General features: G+C 41.8%; 1 protein-coding gene across 1 annotated transcript in view; it reads right to left on the minus strand.

The window, feature by feature from the left end:
* The window catches only part of MYBBP1A (MYB binding protein 1a), an 83,400-nt gene that overhangs the window by 20,717 nt on the left and 39,324 nt on the right, over positions 1 to 23,359 (minus strand). The window contains exons 19-23 of the mRNA XM_083361839.1: positions 21,427 to 21,584; positions 17,357 to 17,491; positions 16,588 to 16,705; positions 14,795 to 14,926; positions 12,966 to 13,034 (exon numbers count right to left, since the gene is read on the minus strand). Of these exons, the coding sequence (XP_083217965.1) occupies positions 12,966 to 13,034; positions 14,795 to 14,926; positions 16,588 to 16,705; positions 17,357 to 17,491; positions 21,427 to 21,584 (612 nt within the window). The remainder of the gene's footprint in view (positions 1 to 12,965; positions 13,035 to 14,794; positions 14,927 to 16,587; positions 16,706 to 17,356; positions 17,492 to 21,426; positions 21,585 to 23,359) is intronic.

Below are 23,359 nucleotides of genomic sequence, written 5' to 3' on the forward strand. Positions count from 1 at the left end.
TTGTGCCTCTGCTGTAACGTTGCTTGAACACTCTCAGACTGCATTTGCTGCAGGTCCATGCCAAACTGTTTTTCAGGCAGGAACACAACATTCCACTACCATTACAGTTCGTGGCTGCAGGACCATGCCTCTTCATCTCGTCATCTTTAATGCACCATTATTTCTTCTCAGATTAGCCAAGAACATACTGTCCTTTTAAAGGGAAAAAATCTGTTACAAGCCTCCCTCCCTTGCTCTTTGCCAAATTCTATTGCCAAACTCATGTTAGTTCTCCCTATTTATTTCCTCAATTCGTTCATTCCCTGACAATTGATTGTCTTATAGTCATCTTACAGTTTCTGCAGTAGGCTCCACGTATTCACCATGGACTACTCAGCCATTCACCACGAGGAAGAAACAGCACTTGGAGCCCACCCCACCCCCCTTCCAAACAGCATCTATTGATCAGATAAGCTTTTCACCCCTCACAGCTGAGCATGCAGTCCCTCTAAACGCAAAGCCTTTCTTGGCATTCTCCTCTTCCATTTCTCTTCTGTCACATTTCACTTGCAAACTCTTATTTGTGAATACCTTATTCACATACAGGTATTCCTTGACTTACAACAGTTCGGTTAGTTAGTGACTGTTCAAAGTGACCACAGCAGTGAAAACAGCGACCTGACAATTTTTCGCACAACCATTGCAGCTTCCCCGTGGTCACCTGATAAAAATTCAGACGCTTGATGGCTGACCTCTATATTTATAATGGTTGTAATGACCCGGGATTACAAATTTAACTTTTGAGACCTTCTCAAAGCCAAATTCACTTAACCACTATACTGTAAAAGGTAAAGGTAAAGGTTCCCCCACACATGCGTGCTAGTTGTTTTGACTCTAGGGGCCGGTGCTCATCTCCGTTTCAAAGCCAAAGATCCAGCGCTTGTCCGAGGATGTCTCCATGGTCATGTGGCTGGCATGACTAGACGCCAAAGGCGCATGGAACGCTGTTACCTTCCCACCGTAGTGGTCCCTATTTTTCTACTTGCATTTTTACGTGCTTTCGAACTGCTAGGTTGGCAGAAGCTGGGACGAGTAACAGGCACTCACTCTGTTACGCGGCACTCGGGATTCGACCCGCCAAACTGCCGACCTTCTGATCGACAGGCTCAGCGTCCTAACCCACTGAGCCACCACTATACTGTACTACTAATTTAATAGCTGCAGTGATTCACCAAACAACTGTGGCAAGAAAGGTCATAAAATGAGACAAAATGCACTTAATAACTGTCTCACTTAGCAACACAAATTGTGGGTTCAAGTGTGGTCCTAAGTCAAGGAACACCTGCTTTCTGGGAACTGGCTGGAATCTACATTTAAACAGGAGCCCAATATTCAGAAAAATGTGAAAAGCATTTCCATACAGCTGATACCAATTCTCAAATTACACAGGTAGTCCTCAACTTACAACCACAACCCAACTTTTCTGTTGCTAAGCGAGACAGCTGTTAAGTGACTTTTGCCACATTTTGCAATCTTTGTTGCCATGGATGTCAAGCAAATCACTGCAGTTATTAAATCAGTAACACGGCTGTTAAGTGAATCTGGCTTCCCCAATTCAGGTCGCAAAATGTCATCACATGATCCTGGGACACTGCAGTCTCTTTAAGAAGGTCTGAAATGGCATAGGGTTTCCTGCCTGAGCAGGGGGTTGGACTACATGACCTTCAAGGTCCCTTCCAACTTTATTATTATTGTTGTTGAACATCGCACAGTCAGCCAGATGTTCAGACTGGATTTGGCATTTTTGTCTACCTATCGAGTCCTTACCAAGGACCTGGGATAGGCAGATGTGGATGTTTGATGGTATTATAGATATCGTCACAGGATGGAAGCAGTTCCTAGTAAGGCTGCCTTTTGCAATTGAGTAATGGCGAATTTGTCAATGCAAATTTGTCATCATCATCATCATCATCATCATCATCATCATATAAACCATTTGCCAAGCATCTGAATTTTGATCACATGACCATAGGGATGCTGCAACAGTCATAAACGTGAAAAACAATTATAAAGTCACATTTTTTCACTGCTGTTGTTAAATTTGAAGGGTCACTAAACAAATGGTTGTAAGTCAGGGACTATTTGTACAAACGTACACATTCCAGTGCAATAATAATTATGGTTAAATTCAAATGCTGTTCCTTACATTGTAGTAAACTTGTTAGTTAGCTTGTTAGTTAACTTTAGCCATACAGCATCTCTGAGCCCTGACTATTTCACAGAATTGTTGTTAAGGATAAAACGAGGAGAAATCTCATTTATAGTGCCAGAATTACACCTCTGCTTCGTGAGCTGCACTGGCTTCCAGTTGCCTTCCGGGTGAAATTCAAGGTGCTAGTGATGACATACAAAGCCCTACATGGCATGGGTCCGGAATACCTACGGGAGCACCTACTGCCAGCGTCAACACCCCTCCGTCCTGTGCGCTCCCACAGAGAGGGCCTCCTCAGGGTGCCACCGGTCAGAGAATGCCAGCTGGTGACCCCCAGGGGGAGAGTATTCTCGGTGGGTGCGCCAATCCTCTGGAACCGCTTACCAGCCGAAATCCGGATGGCCCCCAACCTTCGCACCTTTCGGCGAGATTTAAAAACCTATCTATTCCAGCAAGCCGGCCTGGCCTGATAGATTTGGGGTTGTATTTGTAGATCTGGGGTTTTATTTGTTTTATTGTTGGTTTATTGTATACTTACTTTGCTCTGTACACCGCCCTGAGTCCTCCGGGAGAAGGGCGGTATATAAAACGAATAAATAAATAAATAAATAAATAAATAAATAAATAAATAAATAAATAAATATTAAACAGCTTGAAAAAAATAATAAACTGCACCTACTATTTCTAGTGATTTTGATAACTTGTGTCCAATAAATACATGTACACGTGTATTAGCTACAATTCAGAACTTTTTGATCAATTTGTCTCTCTTAGCTGATGCTTGGAGAATTTATCTTTGCAGGTCTGTTTTAAACACAGTCAAATATCTGATACTAACCACAGATATTCTGCATATGGTTTCATTGATGGCTCTGATATTGAAAGGACAAACCAGCAGAAGTCTACTCAAAATATTCTCCATTGCCAGTGAGGTCTTGATGTAAAATGAGGGGCTGGACATAAAACCTCTGAGCAATTTTCCTTAGAGGCCCTTCAATATGTCAACCTATACTTGACATTCTAACAAAGTAAATATATTTTAATGGATTAATGCTCCTCCCACCTACAGTGCCAGTATAGATTCTTGTCAAGCTCATATCATTTTAAAAAAACCAGCTCTCTATGCCTGAATATAATTCTGACAGGTTAGAGAAATTATTCAGCCATGTAAGTACCTGTAAACTACCTGGACACTTTAATAAAGTGGATTTTGTCTGTTGAGAGACAGGCTAGCCAGGGTTCAGTGAGCAATCATTCCTTTTTTTTTCTTTTTCCCTTTTGCTCCAAATTCTCATTAGTCTTGGCAATCTGTGGCCATGAAGATAAGGCTGCTTTGGAAAACCTTATCTAAACAAAGCCCAGCTCTGAAATTGTACAAATGGGCCTAAAAGATAAGCTATACCTCAGTAAGAATAAAAACAATATAAGTCACAGCAATATCCTGAGATATAAACTACAGGTAATCATTGACTTACAACCGTTCGTTTTATGACCGTTAGAAGTCACTAAACGGCTCTGGAAAAAGTGACTTATGACCATTTCCCCCACTTACTACCATTGCAGCATCCCCGTGGTCACGTGATCAAAATTCAGATATTTGGCAATTGATATATTCTGACAGTTGCAGTGTCCCGGGTTATGTGATCACTTTTTGCGACCTTCTGACAAGCAAAGTCAATGGGGAAGCCATATTCACTTCATAACCATTTTACTAACTTAACAAACGCACTCACACACTTAACAACTATGCAAAAAGGTCATAAAGGTAAAGGTTCCCCCACACATGTGTGCTAGTCGTTTCCAACTCTAGGGGCCGGTGCTCATCTCCGTTTCAAAGCCGAAGAGCCAGCGCTTGTCCGAGGACGTCTCCGTGGTCATGTGGCCGGCATGACTAGACGCCAAAGGCGCACGGAACGCTGTTACCTTCCCACCGGAGTGGTCCCTATTTTTCTACTTGCATTTTTACGTGCTTTCAAACTGCTAGGTTGGCAGAAGCTGGGACGAGTAACAGGCGCTCACTCTGTTACATGGCACTCAGGATTCGACCCGCCAAACTGCTGACCTTCTGATCGACAAGCTCAGCGTCCTAACCCACTGAGCCACCGCATCCGTAAAAAGGTCATAACATGGGCCAAAACTCCCTTAACAACTGTTTTACTTAGCACTGGAAATTTGGGGGCTCAATTGTGGTCATAAATTGAGGACTATCTGTACTGTGCTGGGAGCACTTCAAGAAACCTCTAGAAGCCACTCAACTGGATCAAGGTTTGCTAGAAAAATGACAAAGAACAGGCTTGTGGGGAGGGGGACCATAGGTAGTCCCACAATGGAACCTGCCCATCACAGTCGTAAGTCGTGAAGTCGCTTTTTACAACTTTACCTTATTTGCAATGGTCATTAAGCAAAGATCACAGTCATTAAGCAAAGCAATAGTTTTCTATGGGTACAGTTTGGCCAAAAACTGGAAAGTGCCATTTTCAACAAAACCATCATAAAATATGATCACAGGACACAGGACACTGCAAACGGCCATAAATATGGTTATGTTGCCAAGCGCACAAAGTTCGGTCACATGACCGGGGAGCGGGGGGAGACAGTTGGCACTTAAAATCTGGAATATAAGTAACCCCAAGGTAAGTTTGTCATAACTTCAAACGGTCACTAAGTGACTGGTCATAAGTCAAGGACTAACTGTAAAGCAACAATGTTTGTCTTGCTAAAGAGTAGATCAACTAATGTGACACAAACATAATCAACTGCCAACTATGCTTTTGCATACTATTCAGGATGAAGAGAGAAATCTTTACGCTGAAGAACAAGCAGGCATAAATTGCAGATTACACTGGAAGAATGAAAGACATTACAGAAACATACATATGAAAAGAATAAAGGGCGATTCAGTGATCCATTTTTATGGGAGCTCAGTTGTCCTTCATCCAACTTCAGATTAGTAATAACAAGTGAGAATTTTGTGGCACTTAAAAACTAACAATTTTATTACAGCATAATGTATCCTGCATTACAGTTCAGCTGCTAATAATAAATGTCAGTTTTAAGAAGCCAAAACATTTTTTCTCATCCCTAATAACATCTTTTTGTTTGTATTTCAGCCTAAAATGCAAATTCATGTGTACAATTTTTAAATTCTGAACAACACTGAAATATCTGAAGCACACACACTGAAACATATATTGCAGCCCAATTTGCACTGATAGGTAGGGTTGATTAAGATTACATTAAGAACATGTCTGGAATAAACTTCTCCCCAATTCTTACTTTTTGTCAACTTAAACTGATTATCACAAACAAAAGGACTCTTTTAAGAAAAAGAGATTCAAGCATGATCAGTGTAACTGCAGTTTATGGAGAAGGCTAGATTAATCTTCTATGGCCTATATGAAAATAAAATATGTTCTATTTCAAGAAAGTTATTAAAGTGACAATGGCAAGAATTGCAATTTGTAACCCTTTCTTGTGAATAAACCTTATTTTTATTGCACACAGAGCTATGTATCCTGTATACTTGTTCCAGCAGCCCACTTATCATCAGATGTCCTGGTGTCCCACCATCTGATGCAAACCTTGTTAATCTGGGGACATTTGAGTTTGCATAGACTCTCCTAGTATGCATCTCCCACATATTTTGAGGTAGGCAGGAGAAGCATTCAGGGGTCTTTGCTCACGGACCTCTACTGGTAAGGTAGGTACCAGCCAGGATTTGAACCTCAGTCTCCCATGTCAAATGCAGTGCTCTAACCACTATGCCATATAGCCACTACAGTAGTAGACAATTAGGCAGTAATAGCACTTACTTATATACCGCTTCACACTATTTTACAGCCCTCTCTAAGCAGTTTACAGAGTCAGCATATTGCCCCCCCCCCAACAATCTGGGTCCTCATTTTACCGACCCTGGAAGGATGGAAGGCTGAGTTAACTTTGCAGTAGACAAGAACTAGAAGACAGTGCTAACGATAGATGTAAAAAAAGGTAAAGGTAAAGGTTCCCCCGCACATGCGTGCTAGTCGTTTCCGACTCTAGGGGCCGGTACTCATCTCCGTTTCAAAGCCGAAGAGCCAGCGCTTGTCCGAGGACGTCTCCGTGGTCATGTGGCCGGCATGACTAGACACCAAAGGCGCACGGAACGCTGTTACCTTCCCACCGTAGTGGTCCCTATTTTTCTACTTGCATTTTTACGTTCTTTCGAACTGCTAGGTTGGCAGAAGCTGGGACGAGTAACAGGCGCTCACTGTTATACAGCACTTGGGATTTGACCTGCCAAACTGCCGACCTTCTGATCGACAAGCTCAGCTTGAGAAGTTCCAGGACCTGAAGGAGGAATTAGAGAGGATGTGAAAAGAAAAGGCCAAACGGTGGAAGGAGCACTTGGGCCTGTGATTCCTAAGCCGGGAGAAGGACTCCAACAGATCCCAGGAACGACATCAGAGCTCTAGTAAAGTGCAATGCTAGGAACAGCTAGGATGCGGGTAGACCTTGACTTACAACAACTGAGCCCAAAATTTCTGTTGCTAAACAAGACAGTTGTTAAATGAGTTTTGCCCCATTTTACGACCTTCCTTGCCACTGCTGGTAAGTGAATCACTGCAGTTTTTATGTTAGTAACATGGTTGTTAAATGAATCTGGCTTCCCCATTGACTTTGCTCGTCAGCAGGTTGCAAACGGTGATCACATGACCCTGGGACCCTGCAACTGTCATAAATACACGCCAGATGCCAAACATCCCAATTCTGATTATGTCATCATGGGAACGCTGCAATGTAAGTGTGAAAAACGGTCATGAGTCACTTTTTCCAGTGCCATTATAACTTCGGTCACTATACAAATAGTTGTAAGTCGAGGAATACTTGTACTCTGAGGAACTTTCAAAACTCGCAGGTCTCTGGGAGGGGACCCATGATTGAGGATGACACAGACCACACCAAAGGGGTGAAAAGGGATGTGTGTCTAAAAAAAATTAAATAACAATTGGCAGGCTTCAGAGGTACCACATGACCATTTTGCCTTTTCCCGTATAACGAATGTTGACATTCTAAGGAGTGAAACAGAAGGTTAACTGAATCAAAGAAGCAACTGAGTGCAACAGATTTGGTTCTCCTGAGTTTTAAAAAGAGAGAGAAAATGATCAATTGGCTCTCTGCAAATTAAAATAGCTTAAGAGCTCGTCTGGCCTGAAGCCACTATATTTTCCATTTAGCAGGACTTAACTCTTTTCCATCTTGTCTTGCGTAGGCGGCTTCCTTAAAAATAGGAAGAGAGCGAGCTAATTAAATATGGAAAAGGAGGAAATTAGAGCTAGGTTCTCTTTGGCTTTTTAAAGATCAGATATTGTTGCTCTTGAGGATTTCAGTTGAATGTACTCGCTGAGAAATTAAAAGAAGAAGCACAAATTGCACATGCCCTGGAACCTGAATTTTTATACAAGCAATTTAACCTTTTTTAAAGCATGCACAGAACCTCTAAATCTCAATGAACCAGGATTTCTCTGGCTATAAATACAGAGTATGAAGTCATCTCCTAATCAGTTATTGATCTGTTTCCTTCCTCAAGACATTCTCTGTTAACCCCATCACTCTTTCTGCCAGTTCTCTTGGTCAACTAAAGCCCCCTTAGTCAGCTAACACATAATGTGGCTTGAGTTTGCATGTTGTGTAAATCCACTGGCTGGTTTAAAAAAAAAACCTGTTTCAATAGTTTTCGTTAAGTCAGTCAATGATGGATTATTTAATAAACCATATTTAAACCAACCAGTTTAGCACAGACATGCACAATCTGAGTCCTGCACATATGGTCTTCCATACTCAATGCCATGCCCCCGGTGCCTTTCCAGATTCTACCAGCAAGTTTTAATTTTGAGTGTGACTAAAGAGAGGATGATTGAATCTATATGGGCTGAATTATCTTACTTATTGTACTGTAATGTTAACTGCATTTCAATTAAATTAAAATTTAGTTTTCGTCCTGACCATGCTACATTTTTGAGCATGCGTGACCCCTGAAGGATAAGAATGGCCCTCAATTTGAAGAAAGAAAAAAAAAGACATAACTATGGCTATGAGCTGTGGTGGCGCGGTGGTTAGAATGCAATACTGCAGGCTAGTTCTGCTGACTGCTGTCTGCCAGCAATACGGCAGTTCGAATCTCACCAGCTCAAGGTTGACTCAGACTTCCATCCTTCCAAGGTCGGTAAAATGAGGACCTGGATTGTTGGGGGCAATATGCTGACTCTGTAAACAGTTTAGAGATAGCTGTAAAGCACTGTGAAGTGGTATATAAGTCTAAGTGCTATTGCTATTAACATGATGGATGACAAGCTATAGAGAAACACCATATTCCTAGTTCATTATCAGGAAATCTTCTATCAGGGGTGGGCAATTAAATTTTCCCAATTTTCCCGTGTAGAAGACTGATGCTTTATCCTCCGCTGTCCGACAACCTCACTGACATCTCTCCGCCCCATGCAACCAACGCCCTGCCCCCACCAATGCTGACACCACGGGCTGGACAGGAACAGTCAAAGGGCCAGATGAGGCCCATGGGCCACAAAATGCCCAGGTATGTCTTATATGAACCAAGACATGTTTCGAAATATGTTATTTTCTTAAATACCCTTGGGAGTGATGCTAAAGGGACCGTCTGGATCAGACATACCTTCCAGCCACTGGTGAAAGTTGTGTGCAGGAGTACACTGCTGGGGATCACATATTAACCTACCTTTGCAGAGCCCCCAGCAATCTTTCCCCCTCTGTTTATGTATCCAGAACTCCTGTATGTAGGGATGATGGAGAGATGTAGGCTTCCAGCTGCCAATCAATCACACATAGCAGCAGCAAATACTTAGAGCCCACTTCACACACTATTTCAGCGTGAACCTCTGCACTGGCTGTATGCACACAACAGATCACAAGGTAGCTAAGCACATGGTAGCCTAGCACGTTATGGTTAATTTATAGTTCAAATTGGCTTGAATAACACAGTGGCTTCCATTACCCTCGAGCAAGCATGTCATCCTCATGAACACAACCTATATGAGAATTGAAAGAGAGAAAGACCTAGGTTCAAAACCAATATTAGGCCTATTGATTGACTGGTTGATTGACTGATTGATTAGTCTTTCTTTGGCATCTATTAGACTTCTGCTCAGTCTATCTTTTAGCTTTGGAGAGGGGCGAAGATAATTATATTACTCTTTTTTTTGAAGAATGGTGGAAGTTTTAAAAATGTAATAAATCAACACATTTTGACTGCTACTATAAGTGCTAGTTGCATTTTGTTAGAACAACAAAGAAGAAAAACAGAAAGCTATGCCTGGCAGCAGGCAGAACAGATTTAAAGGTTGATAGTGAAAATTCACTCTATTAGAGGCCATACTGTGCACAAAATGTTTTTACCAACTGGTGGAAACATCTATGCCAATAGCTTTCAAAGCCATACAAGAATTGCAGTTTTACAACTACTATAAGCAGAACACAACTATTAATCGTGGAGGCACCCTTTATCTAAACACTAGTATATTTTTAAGTATTTGGATTTGCTTTTAGCTACATTATCCCAGCAAATCAAGGCATTTAAAAATCACTACTGCTAATCTATTTATTTATTATATTTGTAAGCTGCCTCAATCAAGCTGATTTGAGTATTTCAAGCATTGTTGTGATTAAAAAGATAATGTATATATTTAATGCAAAGCCATTCTGATCTTAATTACAGGAACAATTCAGCAGTAAATACCTTCTAAAACCCTGGAAGAGTGACAGCTCCACTCCTGTGTTCACTCATCTGGGAGGAAACACCATGTAATTAATGGTACTTTTGAGCAAGAATATGTAAATTGCTTACAACGTAGAGATAAATTAAGACTGGAATGAGGGGAAACAAGAAAGAAAAAATAAGAGAATCCCCCTACACAAACATACACATAACATGCTGGGAGGGGAAAAAAATGCATTTATACAGAGATAATGATTTGAGGAAACCATTTTGACTTTATCTCCCAGTGACTAGAAGAAACAGCCAAAAAAATGAAACCAAATTACATTAGTGGGGAGTGGGGTGAAGGGCTGAAGATCCCATCCATGTCTGTTTGGTGTGGAATTTGGAAGGCAGAGCATCCGCACTTATGAACCGTACCAGAGAGACAATGATACGAGGCACCCCCACGAAAACAATCTTCTTACATCATTCCTCATTCTAGACACGTTCTGAGATTACAACTACTGGAATTGCCAACAGCGCCAGACGTTCAAGGCAACCTTTAGCAGCTCCACCAGCTCCTCCTTTTCCATCTAATATTTATTCAAAAGTATAATAATTTGCAAACGGGGTAGAGGAGAGAAAAAGGGAAGAGCTTGTTCAAAGGCGTGGCAACATCATCAAATGGAAGGTATATGAATCCAAATGCTATTACTATTGTTAAGGGAGGCAGATTGCAGAAAAGGTCAGCCGCCATTATGAATCATACTGACGTAGAAATATACCGTAACTATGAGAGAAACATCCCAGTTGTTCAGTACTGTGTCATGCTCACCTAAGAAACTTTTAAGACAATGGCCTGCCAGATGCTGAACTAATTCCCAGGATCCCCTGCAATAGCCATGTTCGCTGAGGTTTTATTTATTTATTTATTTATATTTCATAGTTCTAGGGACACAGTGGCTCAGTGGGTTAGGACGCTGAGCTTGTCGATCAGAAGGTCGGCAGTTTGGCGGGTTGAATCCTGAGTGCCGCGTAACAGAGTGAGTGCCTGTTACTTGTCCCAGCTTCTGCCAACCTAGCAGTTCGAAAGCACGTAAAAATGCAAGTAGAAAAATAGGGACCACTACGGTGGGAAGGTAACACAGTGTTCCGTGTGCCTTTGGCGTCTAGTCATGCTGGCCACATGACCACAGAAACATCCTTGGACAAGCGCTGGCTCTTCGGCTCTGAAACGGAGATGAGCACCAGCCCCTAGAGTTGGAAACGACTAGCACGCATATGTGGGGGAACCTTTACCTTTACCTTTTACTATTTCATAGTTCTAGACCGCCCATCTCCCTCAATACAATTGCAATGAAAAAGTAACTTTTATGACCAATCCTCACACTAGTTTAATGAAGAGAAGGATTAGGGTTGAGACATGCTGGGAACATCCAGGGTCAGAGGTTTTCCCACCCTGGGCAGTGGATAAGTAGGACTGAGCTACAATGTGTCTCCCACTTCCCCGCCAAGTATTCACTGTGATTTTTAGCATTATGTCTTCATTATTGCTGGAGTTAGCAACTAGACATGAACAAGATTGGATTTTGCTAATTTACAAATTCTAATTAAGAAACAGACAGGTTAAGATCAGAAAAGACAGAGCACAAATTACAAAAGCCCGACAGAAGAATGCGTAGGAAGAAAAATAATTGTAAATTATCATCTTCTAGAACCTTCTTCAAACAGCATTTTAGCATAACCTGTCCCAACCTTAAGGCTCCATATGTGATTGTAATGCAACTGTCATCATCTTGGTTAAAATGTTAGAGACTCTGATAGAAGCTAATCATAATTAGCACTGACATAGGTGTAATACCAACCATAAAGGAAATTTGTAAATTAAGGGGGAAAGGAATGAGACAAGAACTCACTCGTAACCTGGGCTCACAAATTATGCTAAACCATAATTATTTTTAGATGCAAAAACCTTAATAACCTGGTTTATCTAACACTAGGGTGCAAGTATTACAAGCAGGAGTGGCTAGGTTCAAATATTTTATTAAGCTAAGAAACAAAATTATCATTTAGTGACAGTGTAATACTGTCGCCCTGCCTATTTAACTTATATGCAGAGCACATCATGAGAAAGGCAGGGCTAGATGAATCAAAAGTTGGAATTAAGATTGCCGGAAGAAATATCAACAACCTAAGATACGCAGATGATACCACTCTAATGGCAGAAAGTGAAGAAGAACTAAAGAGCCTCTTGTTGCAGGTGAAGAAGGAGAGTGCAAAACTTGGGTTGAAACTTAACATTAAGAAAACCAAGATCATGGCATCTGGCCCTCTCAATTCCTGGCAAATAGATGGGGAAGAAATGGAGGTAGTGACAGATTTTATTTTCCTGGGCTCCAAGATCACTGCAGATGGGGACTGTAGCCAAGAAATTAAAAGACGCTTGCTCCTGGGGAGGAAAGCCATGGCAAATCTAGACAGCACACTAAAAAGCAGAGACATCACCCTGTCAACAAAAGTGCGTATAGTCAAGGCTATGGTCTTTCCAGTTGCAATGTATGGTAGTGAAAGTTGGACCATAAGAAAGGCTGAGCGCCAAAGAATTGAGGCCTTTGAACTGTGGTGCTGGAGAAGACTCCTGCGAGTCCCTTGGACTGCAAGGCGATCAAACCGGTCAGTCCTAGAGGAGATCAATCCTGACTGCTCTTTAGAAGGCCAGATCCTGAAGCTAAAACTCAAGTACTTTGGCCACCTAATGAGAAGGAAGGACTCCCTGGAGAAGAGCCTAATGCTGGGGAAGATCGAGGGCAATAGAAGAAGGGGACGACAGAGAATGAGGTGGCTGGATGGAGTCACTGAAGCAGTAGGCGTGAGCTTAAATGGACTCCAGAAGATGGTAGAGGACAGGAAGGCCTGGAGGAATGTTGTCCATAGGGTCGCGATGGGTCGGACACGACTTCGCAGCTAACAACAACAACAACAAGTCTAGTGTATAATCTCCATCGGATCACCCACTGCCTAAAACACATTTTCACTTCTCAATTGATTTGCATCTGCACTTACTTGCTGGTGCTGCCGGGCCCCATCTGTGATCGACTTAACAACTACCTCAATTAACTGCTTGCACATCATCTGTCAGGAAACAAAAGACTGGCAATTAATAGATTTGAACCATATTTGGAAATATATGCTGCGAATGGACAACAAAAAGTCTCTTAAAAATACCCACATTCAATTGACAGAGATGTTGATCAGACAAAAGGAAGAACGTAATTATTGGAATTCACTGTCACAATATGTGGTGGAAAGGGATTTTAAAAGGGGATTAGGCAAATTTTATAGCAGAAACAGTATTATTAAGTGGGATGGCACAGACATCCCCTACATGCAGAGGCATTGCCTCTGAATAGCAATTCTGAATATCATTTCTGAGCAAACAATCATTGGAGAAGGCTGTTTCCTTCATGCCTTACTCATATCCTGTGAGAAACAGGATGCTGCATTAAAAGATTTTTCTTCTCTGGTTTTATTGACAACACAGGCATTGTCCAGTATGTGCAATGTCTATGTGACACAATGTCACAAGAAGGAACCCTACAAGAAAAATCAGCTCCATCACAGGTTAGTCCAGGGGTGGGCAACTATGGCAACTTTACAACTTGTGGACTTCAATTCCTTGAAGCATGGCTGGTTGAATTCTGGGAGTTGAAGTCCACAGGCCATAAAGTTGCCATAGTTACCCACCCCTTGGGTTAGTCTGTCTTGTAAAGGCTCCCTTGAAATCTGTTAGCTACAGCTCTCAAAAATTTCAGCCATAATGGGAATTTTTGGGGGGAAGGGGGTTTGAAGCCCCAATACGCTTCAAAGTTACTATCCTAGAGAAGATTAATTGAGATATGGAAGACTGCTCTTTGGTTAAAAAAATGAAACATGCCTTTCCTTTGAGAGAGGATGCTTTCCTCACATCCATGTGATAGGCAACAAATAAGCATGCAATGCATTTACCAAGGCAAATACAGGCAGTCCTCATTTAACCACTGCCCTTTTTAGCGACTAGTTGAAATTACAAAAGCAATGAAAAAAGTAACTTTTATTACCAGTCCTCACACTAGTTTAATGAAGAGAAGGACTAGGACTGACATGATAACAGTGTTCCAATATCTCAGGGGTTGCCACAAAGAAGAGGGAGTCAAACTATTCTCCAAAGCACCTGAAGGCAGGACAAGAAGCAACGAATGGAAACTAGTCAAGGAGAGAAGCAACCTAGAACTAAGGAGAAACTTCCTGACAGTTAGAACAATTAACTAGTGGAACAACCTGCCTTCAGAAGTTGTGGGTGCTCCAATACTGGAGATTTTTAAGAAAAGACTAGACAGCCAGTTGTCTGAAATGATATAGGGCTTCCTGCCTGGACTAGAAGACCTCCAAGGTCCCTTCCAACTCTATTATTATTATTATTATTATTATTATTATTATTATTATTATTATTATTATTATTATTATTATTATTACTATTACTACTATTACTATTATCAACTGTTGCAGCATTAATCATGGTCATGTGATCAAGATTTGGATGCTTCACAACCAAAAGATATTTATGATTACAGTAGCATCCGACAGTTACACGACTGCCAAGTACGTGCTTCACAGTTGGCTTGATAATAATAAAACTGCAAATCATGGTGATATGATGTCTTGCTTAATGACCGTGGGTGATTTGCTTAACAACAGAAGTGGAAATGAGGTTGCTATCCCATCGCAATCCCATTATGTTTCGCTTAATGAACACGCCACTTAGTGATGAAGTTGCCAAACTTGATTGTGGTCATTAAGCGAGGACTACCTGTAATAGTGATGTGGAAAATGGGAAAGTGAGGCATTTTACCTACCGGGTGGCGTTCAAACAGGTCAAGAAACATGGCTACTGTCAGTGGGCTCTTGCGCTTTGTCAGGAACAAGTTCAAAGCTTCCTTGTACGCAGCAGTAACCCGTTCCAGATCCACACTGCCAAGTTCCATATGCTAGAATGATAAAAAGGTGAAGGATGAAATATTTTGCAAGTCATCTATCTTTACCACAATTCAACAGTTACTAAGAATAGCTCTGTGCAAGATGTGACCCAAAGCAGAAAATAAAACTATGATTTACAGGTAGGCTTGCCGGTAAATGTGTGAAAACAGGGAATGCATATCACAGTCACAGGTTTCAAAAAATTGTTAGAAAGAAGCAGACTTGGACCTCATGTGGGCCTGAAAAAAAGTGCCACAGCTTTAACAAATCGTCTCATTAAATTAATAAGACTTTTAAATCAATGGCACCTTTCGGAGGTTTGCACAGAAGCCCGAAAACAATGATTTGATAAATAACACCAAAGTGCCATACATGTGCAAAATCCAAATAATTTTTAATGTCTGCAAAGCTCTACTCTGTGCGTGTGTGTGTGTGCGCGCACACACACACATACGTAGCTCTTTCAAGTTAACAGCAGCAATTGATACCGGAATTTCTGCTGCTAAGCCATGCAGTCATTCTTATGACTGCACCGCTTAGCAACATTACCAACGGCCGTCATTAACTGAATTGCAGCAGTTGCAAGCAGTCCTGGCAACTTCCTTCCTGTCTGAGCTCCCTCTGACAGCTAGTCAGTTAGCAAAAAAAAAAAAAAGTTTGGCGAGCAAGCAAGTAGCTACTGCCAGATGACGATGGGTGTGTGGCAGATTGCTGGTGACAAGGGTAGCACAAGCACAACAAGACTTGAGATGACTGATACTGGGTAGAAGGAAAAGCAATGAACCTGCGCAGGGCAAGGGGCAGTGAGGCATGGGGTAGTTGCTGCCTGGTGGTGTTAAGGAGAGAGTGGGTGCACAGGAGTGTAGGAGAGGTGCAAGTAGGCTCAGGGAGGGTGCTCGGAGGTACACGAATGAAGGGGAGAAGGCACGGCAAGACTTGGGGAGAGTGCACAGGTGCGTGCAAGGGTAGTGCAAAAAAGGCTCAAGGAAGATGCACTGGAGTGCACAAGTGGCCAACACAGTGCAAGTACAGAGGAGCTGAGGGGAGGGTGTGGAGTGGGGGAGACCTGAAACCTTCCCTGCTGGTTTCCCCATTGACTTTCTGGGGAAGCCAGCAGGAAAGGTCACAAATGGCGACTCTGTGATTGCTGGGTGCTACAACCTGTTGTAAGTGTTAATTTATACAGTATGCTGCCAGCCACCCAAATCGCAATCATGTGACTGTAGGGATGCTGGGACAGATTGACACAACCTGGAGAATACCTGTAAAATTACCTGTATCTTCTTGCTTATTTAAAATATTTTACGCACTTATCATTTTGCTTATAGTGTCTTCTGAAAAGATTACTACAGAAGCAGCAGATTGACTGCAAGGTAAAAGGAGCAGCTCGCAACAGACCTGAAATGCATTAAGAGCTTAAAAAATAATAATGATATTATTCAGCAAGCAAGGGAGAAAGTGCCATCCTTCTGATAGCTCAGAATCGGATTCCTCACCAATCCAGCCAAGATACAGATGTGATTGGAAATTTCTGCTGGTTCTACTAGGTTCTGACTGTTGAATAGCACCGGGATGCAGGAAGCATTTTTTTGTGACAGCTCCAAAATACCCATTTTGGCAGGACAGAGCTGAGTTTTTCAGCCCAAGGGTGGTAAATGAGACAATCCCTTACCTGTCCAGGTGATCCTTCACCTCCCTCTGGATTTTTCTTTTTTGTCTGAGAATCTTCTGAAGCCATTTCATCAGCTGGTGCGTTTCCCCTCAATACTCGGAAAAGGTACAATGATCCACTAAAAGCAGAATGAACAAACAGCCAAAGAAAAGTGCTGTTAAATATACAACGCTCTGCAGCAGGAATCAGTATTACATATATGCCACGTCCTTTCGTCTTATTTAAAGGAGAGAACAGATATCTTGTTTTTCTTAACTGCAATCTCAAAGGTTTAGGTTCCAGGTTCTAGGATAAGAATATAGACATCTTTCAGTATGGATAGTCCTCAACTTACAACCGCAATTCCTCCAAAATTTATGTTGCTAAGTGAAACACTTGTTAAATGGATTTTGCCCCGTTTTACAAACTTTCTTGCCACAGTTGTTAAGTGAATCACGACAATGGTTTAGTAATGTGGCTGTTAAGTGAATCTGGCTTCCCCATTGACTTTGCTTGTCAGAAGGTCACAAAAGTGGACCACACGACCCAGGGGACACTGCAAACCGTCATAAATACAAACCAATGTCAAATCATCTGAATTTTGATCACGTGACTAAGGGGATGCTGTACTGGCCTTAACTGTGAAAAATGGTCATAGGCCACTTTTTTTCCAGTGCTGTTGTAACTTTGAACAGTCACTAAATGAACTGTTGTAAATCGAGGACTACCTGTACTCAAGCAGAACTTAAAAAGGCGCTCCATGCGTGCATACTCTGTGCAGAGAACTCACCTGAAGTAGTAGAGGGCTACTGAAGAGTCATTCTGCTTGCAGCTTCTCTTCACCAAGCTTTCCAGCAAGGTGTGCAGTTCCTCCTGGATAGGGGACACATTTTTGCAGTATTGCTTGGATCTACACAAACTATTCCTACAAATAAAAAAAAGAACATTCCACAAACAACATTAAATATCACAGAGAAATCCCCAGTTTGCTCAGCTTTTCTATCAGACTATCTCAGTGTTCCAATATCTCAGGGGTTGCCATAGGAAGACGGAGTCAAGCTATTCCCCAAAGCACCTGAGGACAGGACAAGAAGGAATGGATGGAAACTAGCAACCTAGAACTAAGGAGAAATTTCCTGACTGTTAGAACAATTAATCAATGGAACAACCCGCCTCCAGAAGCAGTGAATGCTCCAACACTGGAAGTTTTTTAAGAAGAGACTGGACAGCCATCTGTCTGAAATGGTATAGGGTTTCCTGCCTGAGCAGGGGGTTTGACTAGATGACCTCCAAGGTCCCTTCTAATATCATCATCTTCATCATCTTTATCATCATCATCACCCAGGGATAGGGCCTTCTCAGTGGGTGCGCCTGCCCTTTGGAACCAGCTGCCAGTGGAGCTTAGGACCGCCCCCGACCTCCATTCGTTCCGCCGGGACCTGAAGACCTGGCTCTTCGAGCTCTCTGGCCCAGGCTGAGAATTTTAATTTTAATTTTAATTTTAACTGGGGTTTTATTTGTTCAGGGACGGATATAATTTTTTTTAATCTGTTTTTAACTTTTGTATTTTTTGTTTTAATCACCCTGTAAACCGCCCTGAGTCCTTCGGGAAAGGGCGGTATATAAATATAATAAAATAAATAAATAAATAAAATTATTATACAATTACATTCCATGTAACTGGTGCAATAATACAGTTAGTCCTTGACTTACGACCACAACTGAGCCCAAAATTTCCTTTGCTAAGCGAGACATTTGTTAAATGAGTTTTGCCCCATTTTACGACTTTTCTTGCCACAACTGTTAAGTGAATCACTGCATTTGTTAAGTTAGTAATATGGTTAAATGAATCTGGCTTCCCCACGGACTTTGCTTGTCAGAAAGTTGCAAAAAGTGATCAGATGAGCCCAGGACACTGCAACCGTCATAAATATGAGTCAGCTGCCGAGTGTCTGAATTTTGATGACGTGACCATGGGGATACTGCACCAGTCATAAATCACTTTTTTCAATGCCACTGTAACTTTGAACGGTCACTAAATGAATTGCTGTTAAGTCGAGGACTACCTGAACACAGGTAAAGCGCTAGGGAAGAAGTGGGAAGAAGGCACAGTCAAGGTTTTGAGCCAGATGTCCACAATGTCATCCACTAAAGCAGGGGTTCCCAACTGGGGGTGCTCGCACCCCCTGGGGATGCAAGATGATATTCCATGGGGTGCAAAAACTTGGCTTTTCAAAATTATAGTGTATATGCATAATTTGTTGCCATTATTTCAAACCTCTGTAAGGGGTACAAGAATATATCAGAAGCATTCTAGGGGTGCCGGGTATAGAAAAGGTTGGGAGCTGCTGCACTTGTATTCAGCTCTCAGAGGACTCCAAAACTGCTACCAAATTGCAGTGTCTTAACATGATGGAAAAAGGAAGCTATTAAAAATATAACTGGAAAATAATAATATGAATTATTTCTAGCCACAACTAAATCTGAGTCCAGAGGCTCCTCAACCTACAGCCACAATTAAGACCAGAATTTCCGTTACTAAATAATGCAGTTTTTTAAGTGAATTGTGCCCAATTTTATGACATTTTTGCTATGGTAGTTAAACAAATCACAAATGGCAATCACAATACCCCGGACTCTCCAACAAATATAAATATATGCCAGTTGTCAAGTATCTAAATTCTGATTATGTGACAGTGTACATGCTAAAATGATTGTAAGTACCCTGCTTCACTGAAAGTAAGGCCTACCCTGGAAATAAGCCCTAGCTTGATTTGGGGGGGGGGGGCTAATATAAGCCCTACCCCCAAAATAAGCCATAGTTTGGGGGGCAAGGCACACACCTAAAAATCAAGCTAGGGTGTGGGGGTGTGGAGCTGCCCCACGTGCCCCGCACTCACTCACCTTGCAGCCAGGCCTCTCCTCACTAGCCCACTTCTTCTGTGGTGTCTTTTGCAGCCAGGCCTGCACTTCTCAGTCCCAGTACCCTAGCTTGGTGCTCGGCTGCACAGGCCTTCCAGAAAGGCCTCAGTGAAAAATGCAGGCCAGAATGCAGTCAGAAGTGGGCCAGCTGGGTGGGGCTGTCAGTGGCAGAGTTGAGTATAGAAGACACCCCCTGAAAAGAAGACCTGGTGCCTCTTTAGGAGGCAAAAAAAAATAAGACCCAGTTTTATTTTCGGGGAAACACGGGTATGAGGACTGATTGTAAGCCACTTTTTGCAGTGTTGTCCTAACTTTGAATGGTCACTAAACGAATGGTGGTAAGTCAGAGACTACCTTTAGAATGAAATAAAACTTAGGTTTTCGACCTACCCACTCTTTTGGAGAGTGCAGCCATCACGTATCCCTCACTTGGAGATCACTAAGTTTGATCCACACCTTAGAAAAGTTGCATGTAGAGATAGTCCTCGACTTACAACAGTTTATTTAGTGACCATTCAAAGTTACAACAGCACTGAAAAAAGTGGCTTATGGCTGTTTTTCACACAGCCATTGCAGCTTCGCCATGGTCACGGGATCAAAATTTGGATGCTTGGCAACTGGTTCATATTTATCATGGTTGCAGTGTCCTGGGGTCATGTGAACAGTTTTTGCGACCTTCTGACAAGCCAAGTCAATGGAGAAAGAGATTCACTTAACAATTGTGTTACTACTGCAATGATTCACTTAACAACCATGGCAAGAAAGGTCATAAAACAGGGCAAAACTCACTTAACAAATGTCTCATTGAACAGCATATATTTTGGGGTCAATTGTGGTCATACATTCAAGGACAACCTGTATAAATTTAGACAAATCTACTCCAGTTCGGAATCTTCTAAATAGAACAGAACAGAACTGGAAGGGACCTTGGAGGTCTTCTAGTCCAGCACCCTGCTCAAGCAGGAGAACCTATACCATTTCAGACAAGTGTCTGTCTAGTCCAGGGGTCGGCAACCTCGGCTCTTTTATGACTCGTGGACTTCAACTTCCAGAATTCCTGAGCCAGCTGAGTCATAAAAGAGCCGAGGTTGCCGACCCCTGGTCTAGTCTCTTCTTAAAAATTTCCAGTGATGGGAGTGCCCACAATTTCTGAAGGCAAGAAATCATTTTAACTGGTTGTTAAAGTATAACTTCCATTATCTTCAACATTATTTTCAACTTTCTGGAAATTAACAGTTCAACAGATCAGAAAATGTCAAACTGAGGAAAAATACTTTAGAGTAGTGTTTCTCAGCCTCATCAGATTTAACATGCTGGTTGGGGAATTCTGGAGAATGTGCTGAAGGCCATACATCTTAAAGTTGCTGAAGTTGAGAAATGGTGGTCTAGACTCTAGAGCAGGGGTCTTCAAACTCGGTCCTTTTATGACTCATGGACTCAGCGTGCCTGGCTGAGGAATTCTGGGAGTTGAAGTCCATGAGTCATAAAAGGGGTCTTCAAACTCGGCCCTTTTATGGCTCATGGACTTCAACTCCCTGAATTCCTCAGCCAGCGTGCCTGGCTGAGGAATTCTGGGAGTTTAAGTCCATGAGTCATAAAAGGGCCAAGTTTGAAGACCCCTGCTCTAGAGCAATGTTTCTCAACCTGAGCAACTCTAAAATAGGTGGACTTCAAGTCCCAGAATTCCTTAGCCAGCCTGCCAGGCTGGCTAAGGAATTCTGGGAGTTGAAGTCCATCCATCTTAGAATTGCTCAGGTTGAGCAGCACTGGTCTAAAGAACTGCATTAAGTTCAGATCAAGATGACTTAAAAAACAATCCCTGAGTTGGCGTAGGCCACTTGGCATGTCTATCATTTTCTCTTTTTCTCTCTCCCTTCCCCCCGCCCTCCCCCTATTGTCTCAGACACATATACACCTGAATGCTTCTCTGAAACTCACGTGAAAATATCTGCAGTCTTCCGGAGATAATCTTGTTCTTGCTTGTTAGAGTCTGAGCTCATACTGTGCTCAATCACAGAAAGAAGGGGGTCAATGACACTGAAAACAAGAGGATTCCCTGCCTGCTTCATCAGAAATAATTCAACCAAATCCAGGACCTGAATGAGAAATAAACAGTGATGTGCATCACATTAACAGCAACCCAAAACCACTACGGGAGAATCAAAAATCTGGAAAGAGTTATGCCGAAGGAATCCACGGTTGAACTCCTTCGCTGATTAACATGTAATCCATGGAAGACATTTATGAAGTTCAAAAAAACAAAAACAAAACCAAGCATACAATTCAGTGTTTTTCAAATAGTTTGACAAAAAAAAATCTTTTGGCTGTTAGCCAAAAAAAGAATTGCTAATTAAATATCCCTCTCCAGTTTATAGTAATACACGAAACGTAATTAAAATAGCCCAACTGACAGCAAAGGAGTGAAAATGAGTTTTGTTTTCTTGGGCTCAAGAACAGATAAAGATGGATGGTGTGCTGGAGAATTAAAAAACAAAAAGATCGAAAGGTTAGAGAGAAAGGATATTATTAAACAAGTTCATAAAGGATGAGGACATTTCAGTGACAGCCTCACCCAAACTGAAGTGTTAAAGCAATTATCTTTATAATGGGAACATACAGCCACAAAAACTGGAGACTAAAACCAATAGAAAGAAGATAGGATCTCTGTGAAATAGAAATTTGGAAACAGCTACTGGGCTACCAAGAAGAACCAATCAATCAGATATGGATCAAATAAAGTCAGCTGATGATCAGTAAGCAGCAACTCACACAATTTGGGTACATATATGGAAGATGGGATAGAACAAATTATTGTTTGGCAAAGTTTAAGGAAGTAAAAGGAAAGACCATGGGTAAAGTGAGTGGATAAATCCAAAGATATCATCTGAATGGCTACAGAAAAAATAAGAGAGATTACTGGAGATAGGTTAGATCTATGAACAATTGTCCATGCTGTCACCGGGACCCCTAATTTGACCTAATTAAAAGATGGCAATAGCCTTTTGACAGTTTAGAAATTATAAACCAGTGTTTCTCAACCCTGGCAATTTGAAGGTGTGTGGACTTCAAGTCCCAGAATTCCCTAGCCAGCATGGCTCGCTATGGAATTATGGGAGTTGAAATCCACATATGTTTAAGTTGCCAGGGCTGATTTTATTCAATTCATACTTCTCCAAAGTTCCAGAGCCCTGAAGAACTGCTTGACTAGCTCTCATCACCTGAAATTCCCAAACTAGTAGCAGATGTAAACCGATCACTAGAAATAAGGGGCAGGTTGAAAAGAAGTTTGGGAATATTTAGCAGCACTTATTTTCGTTCTAGTTCTCCTCCAGATACTTTGAGGCTGCAAGATTCCCAGCCACTACTGTCTTAGGCTGATCACGTTGGCTGGAAACCTAAAGGACATCAAACACAGGAAGGATAAAGGCAGCTACAATACTGTAGTGGAATTCTTGGTATTGAGCTTGGTTGTTCGCTTGCATTTATTACATTAATCAACTACATAAAATCTCCAGTGAATGTGCAGTTTATATGCAGCAATTTCCCCCTGCCAGATTTGGTGAGGGTGTAGTTTCCTTCTCAGTGATCCCTTGATTACAGTCTTGGTTTTTTGCCTGTTTGTCTAGTGTTAATGCCTGCTTATCTCAATGCTGACTGCTGGAGGATATATATTCTGGTCTTTTTGCTTTTTTCTCAGGGTTTTTTTTAACTGTCTCTTTTGCATGGTTCATGTATGGCTTATCTACTGATTGCTACACAGCCTATGAAAGTGGGTAGGGCAAACTACTATATATATATAAACAGATAGCAAATCCCATACTTAATTGCATTCATGATGTTACCTAGTAGGGTAATGAAATGTCTGCAAGCA

The sequence above is a fragment of the Vipera ursinii genome (assembly GCF_947247035.1).
Source record: "Vipera ursinii genome assembly, chromosome: 1".
In the NCBI taxonomy this organism is placed as follows: Eukaryota; Metazoa; Chordata; class Lepidosauria; order Squamata; family Viperidae; genus Vipera; species Vipera ursinii.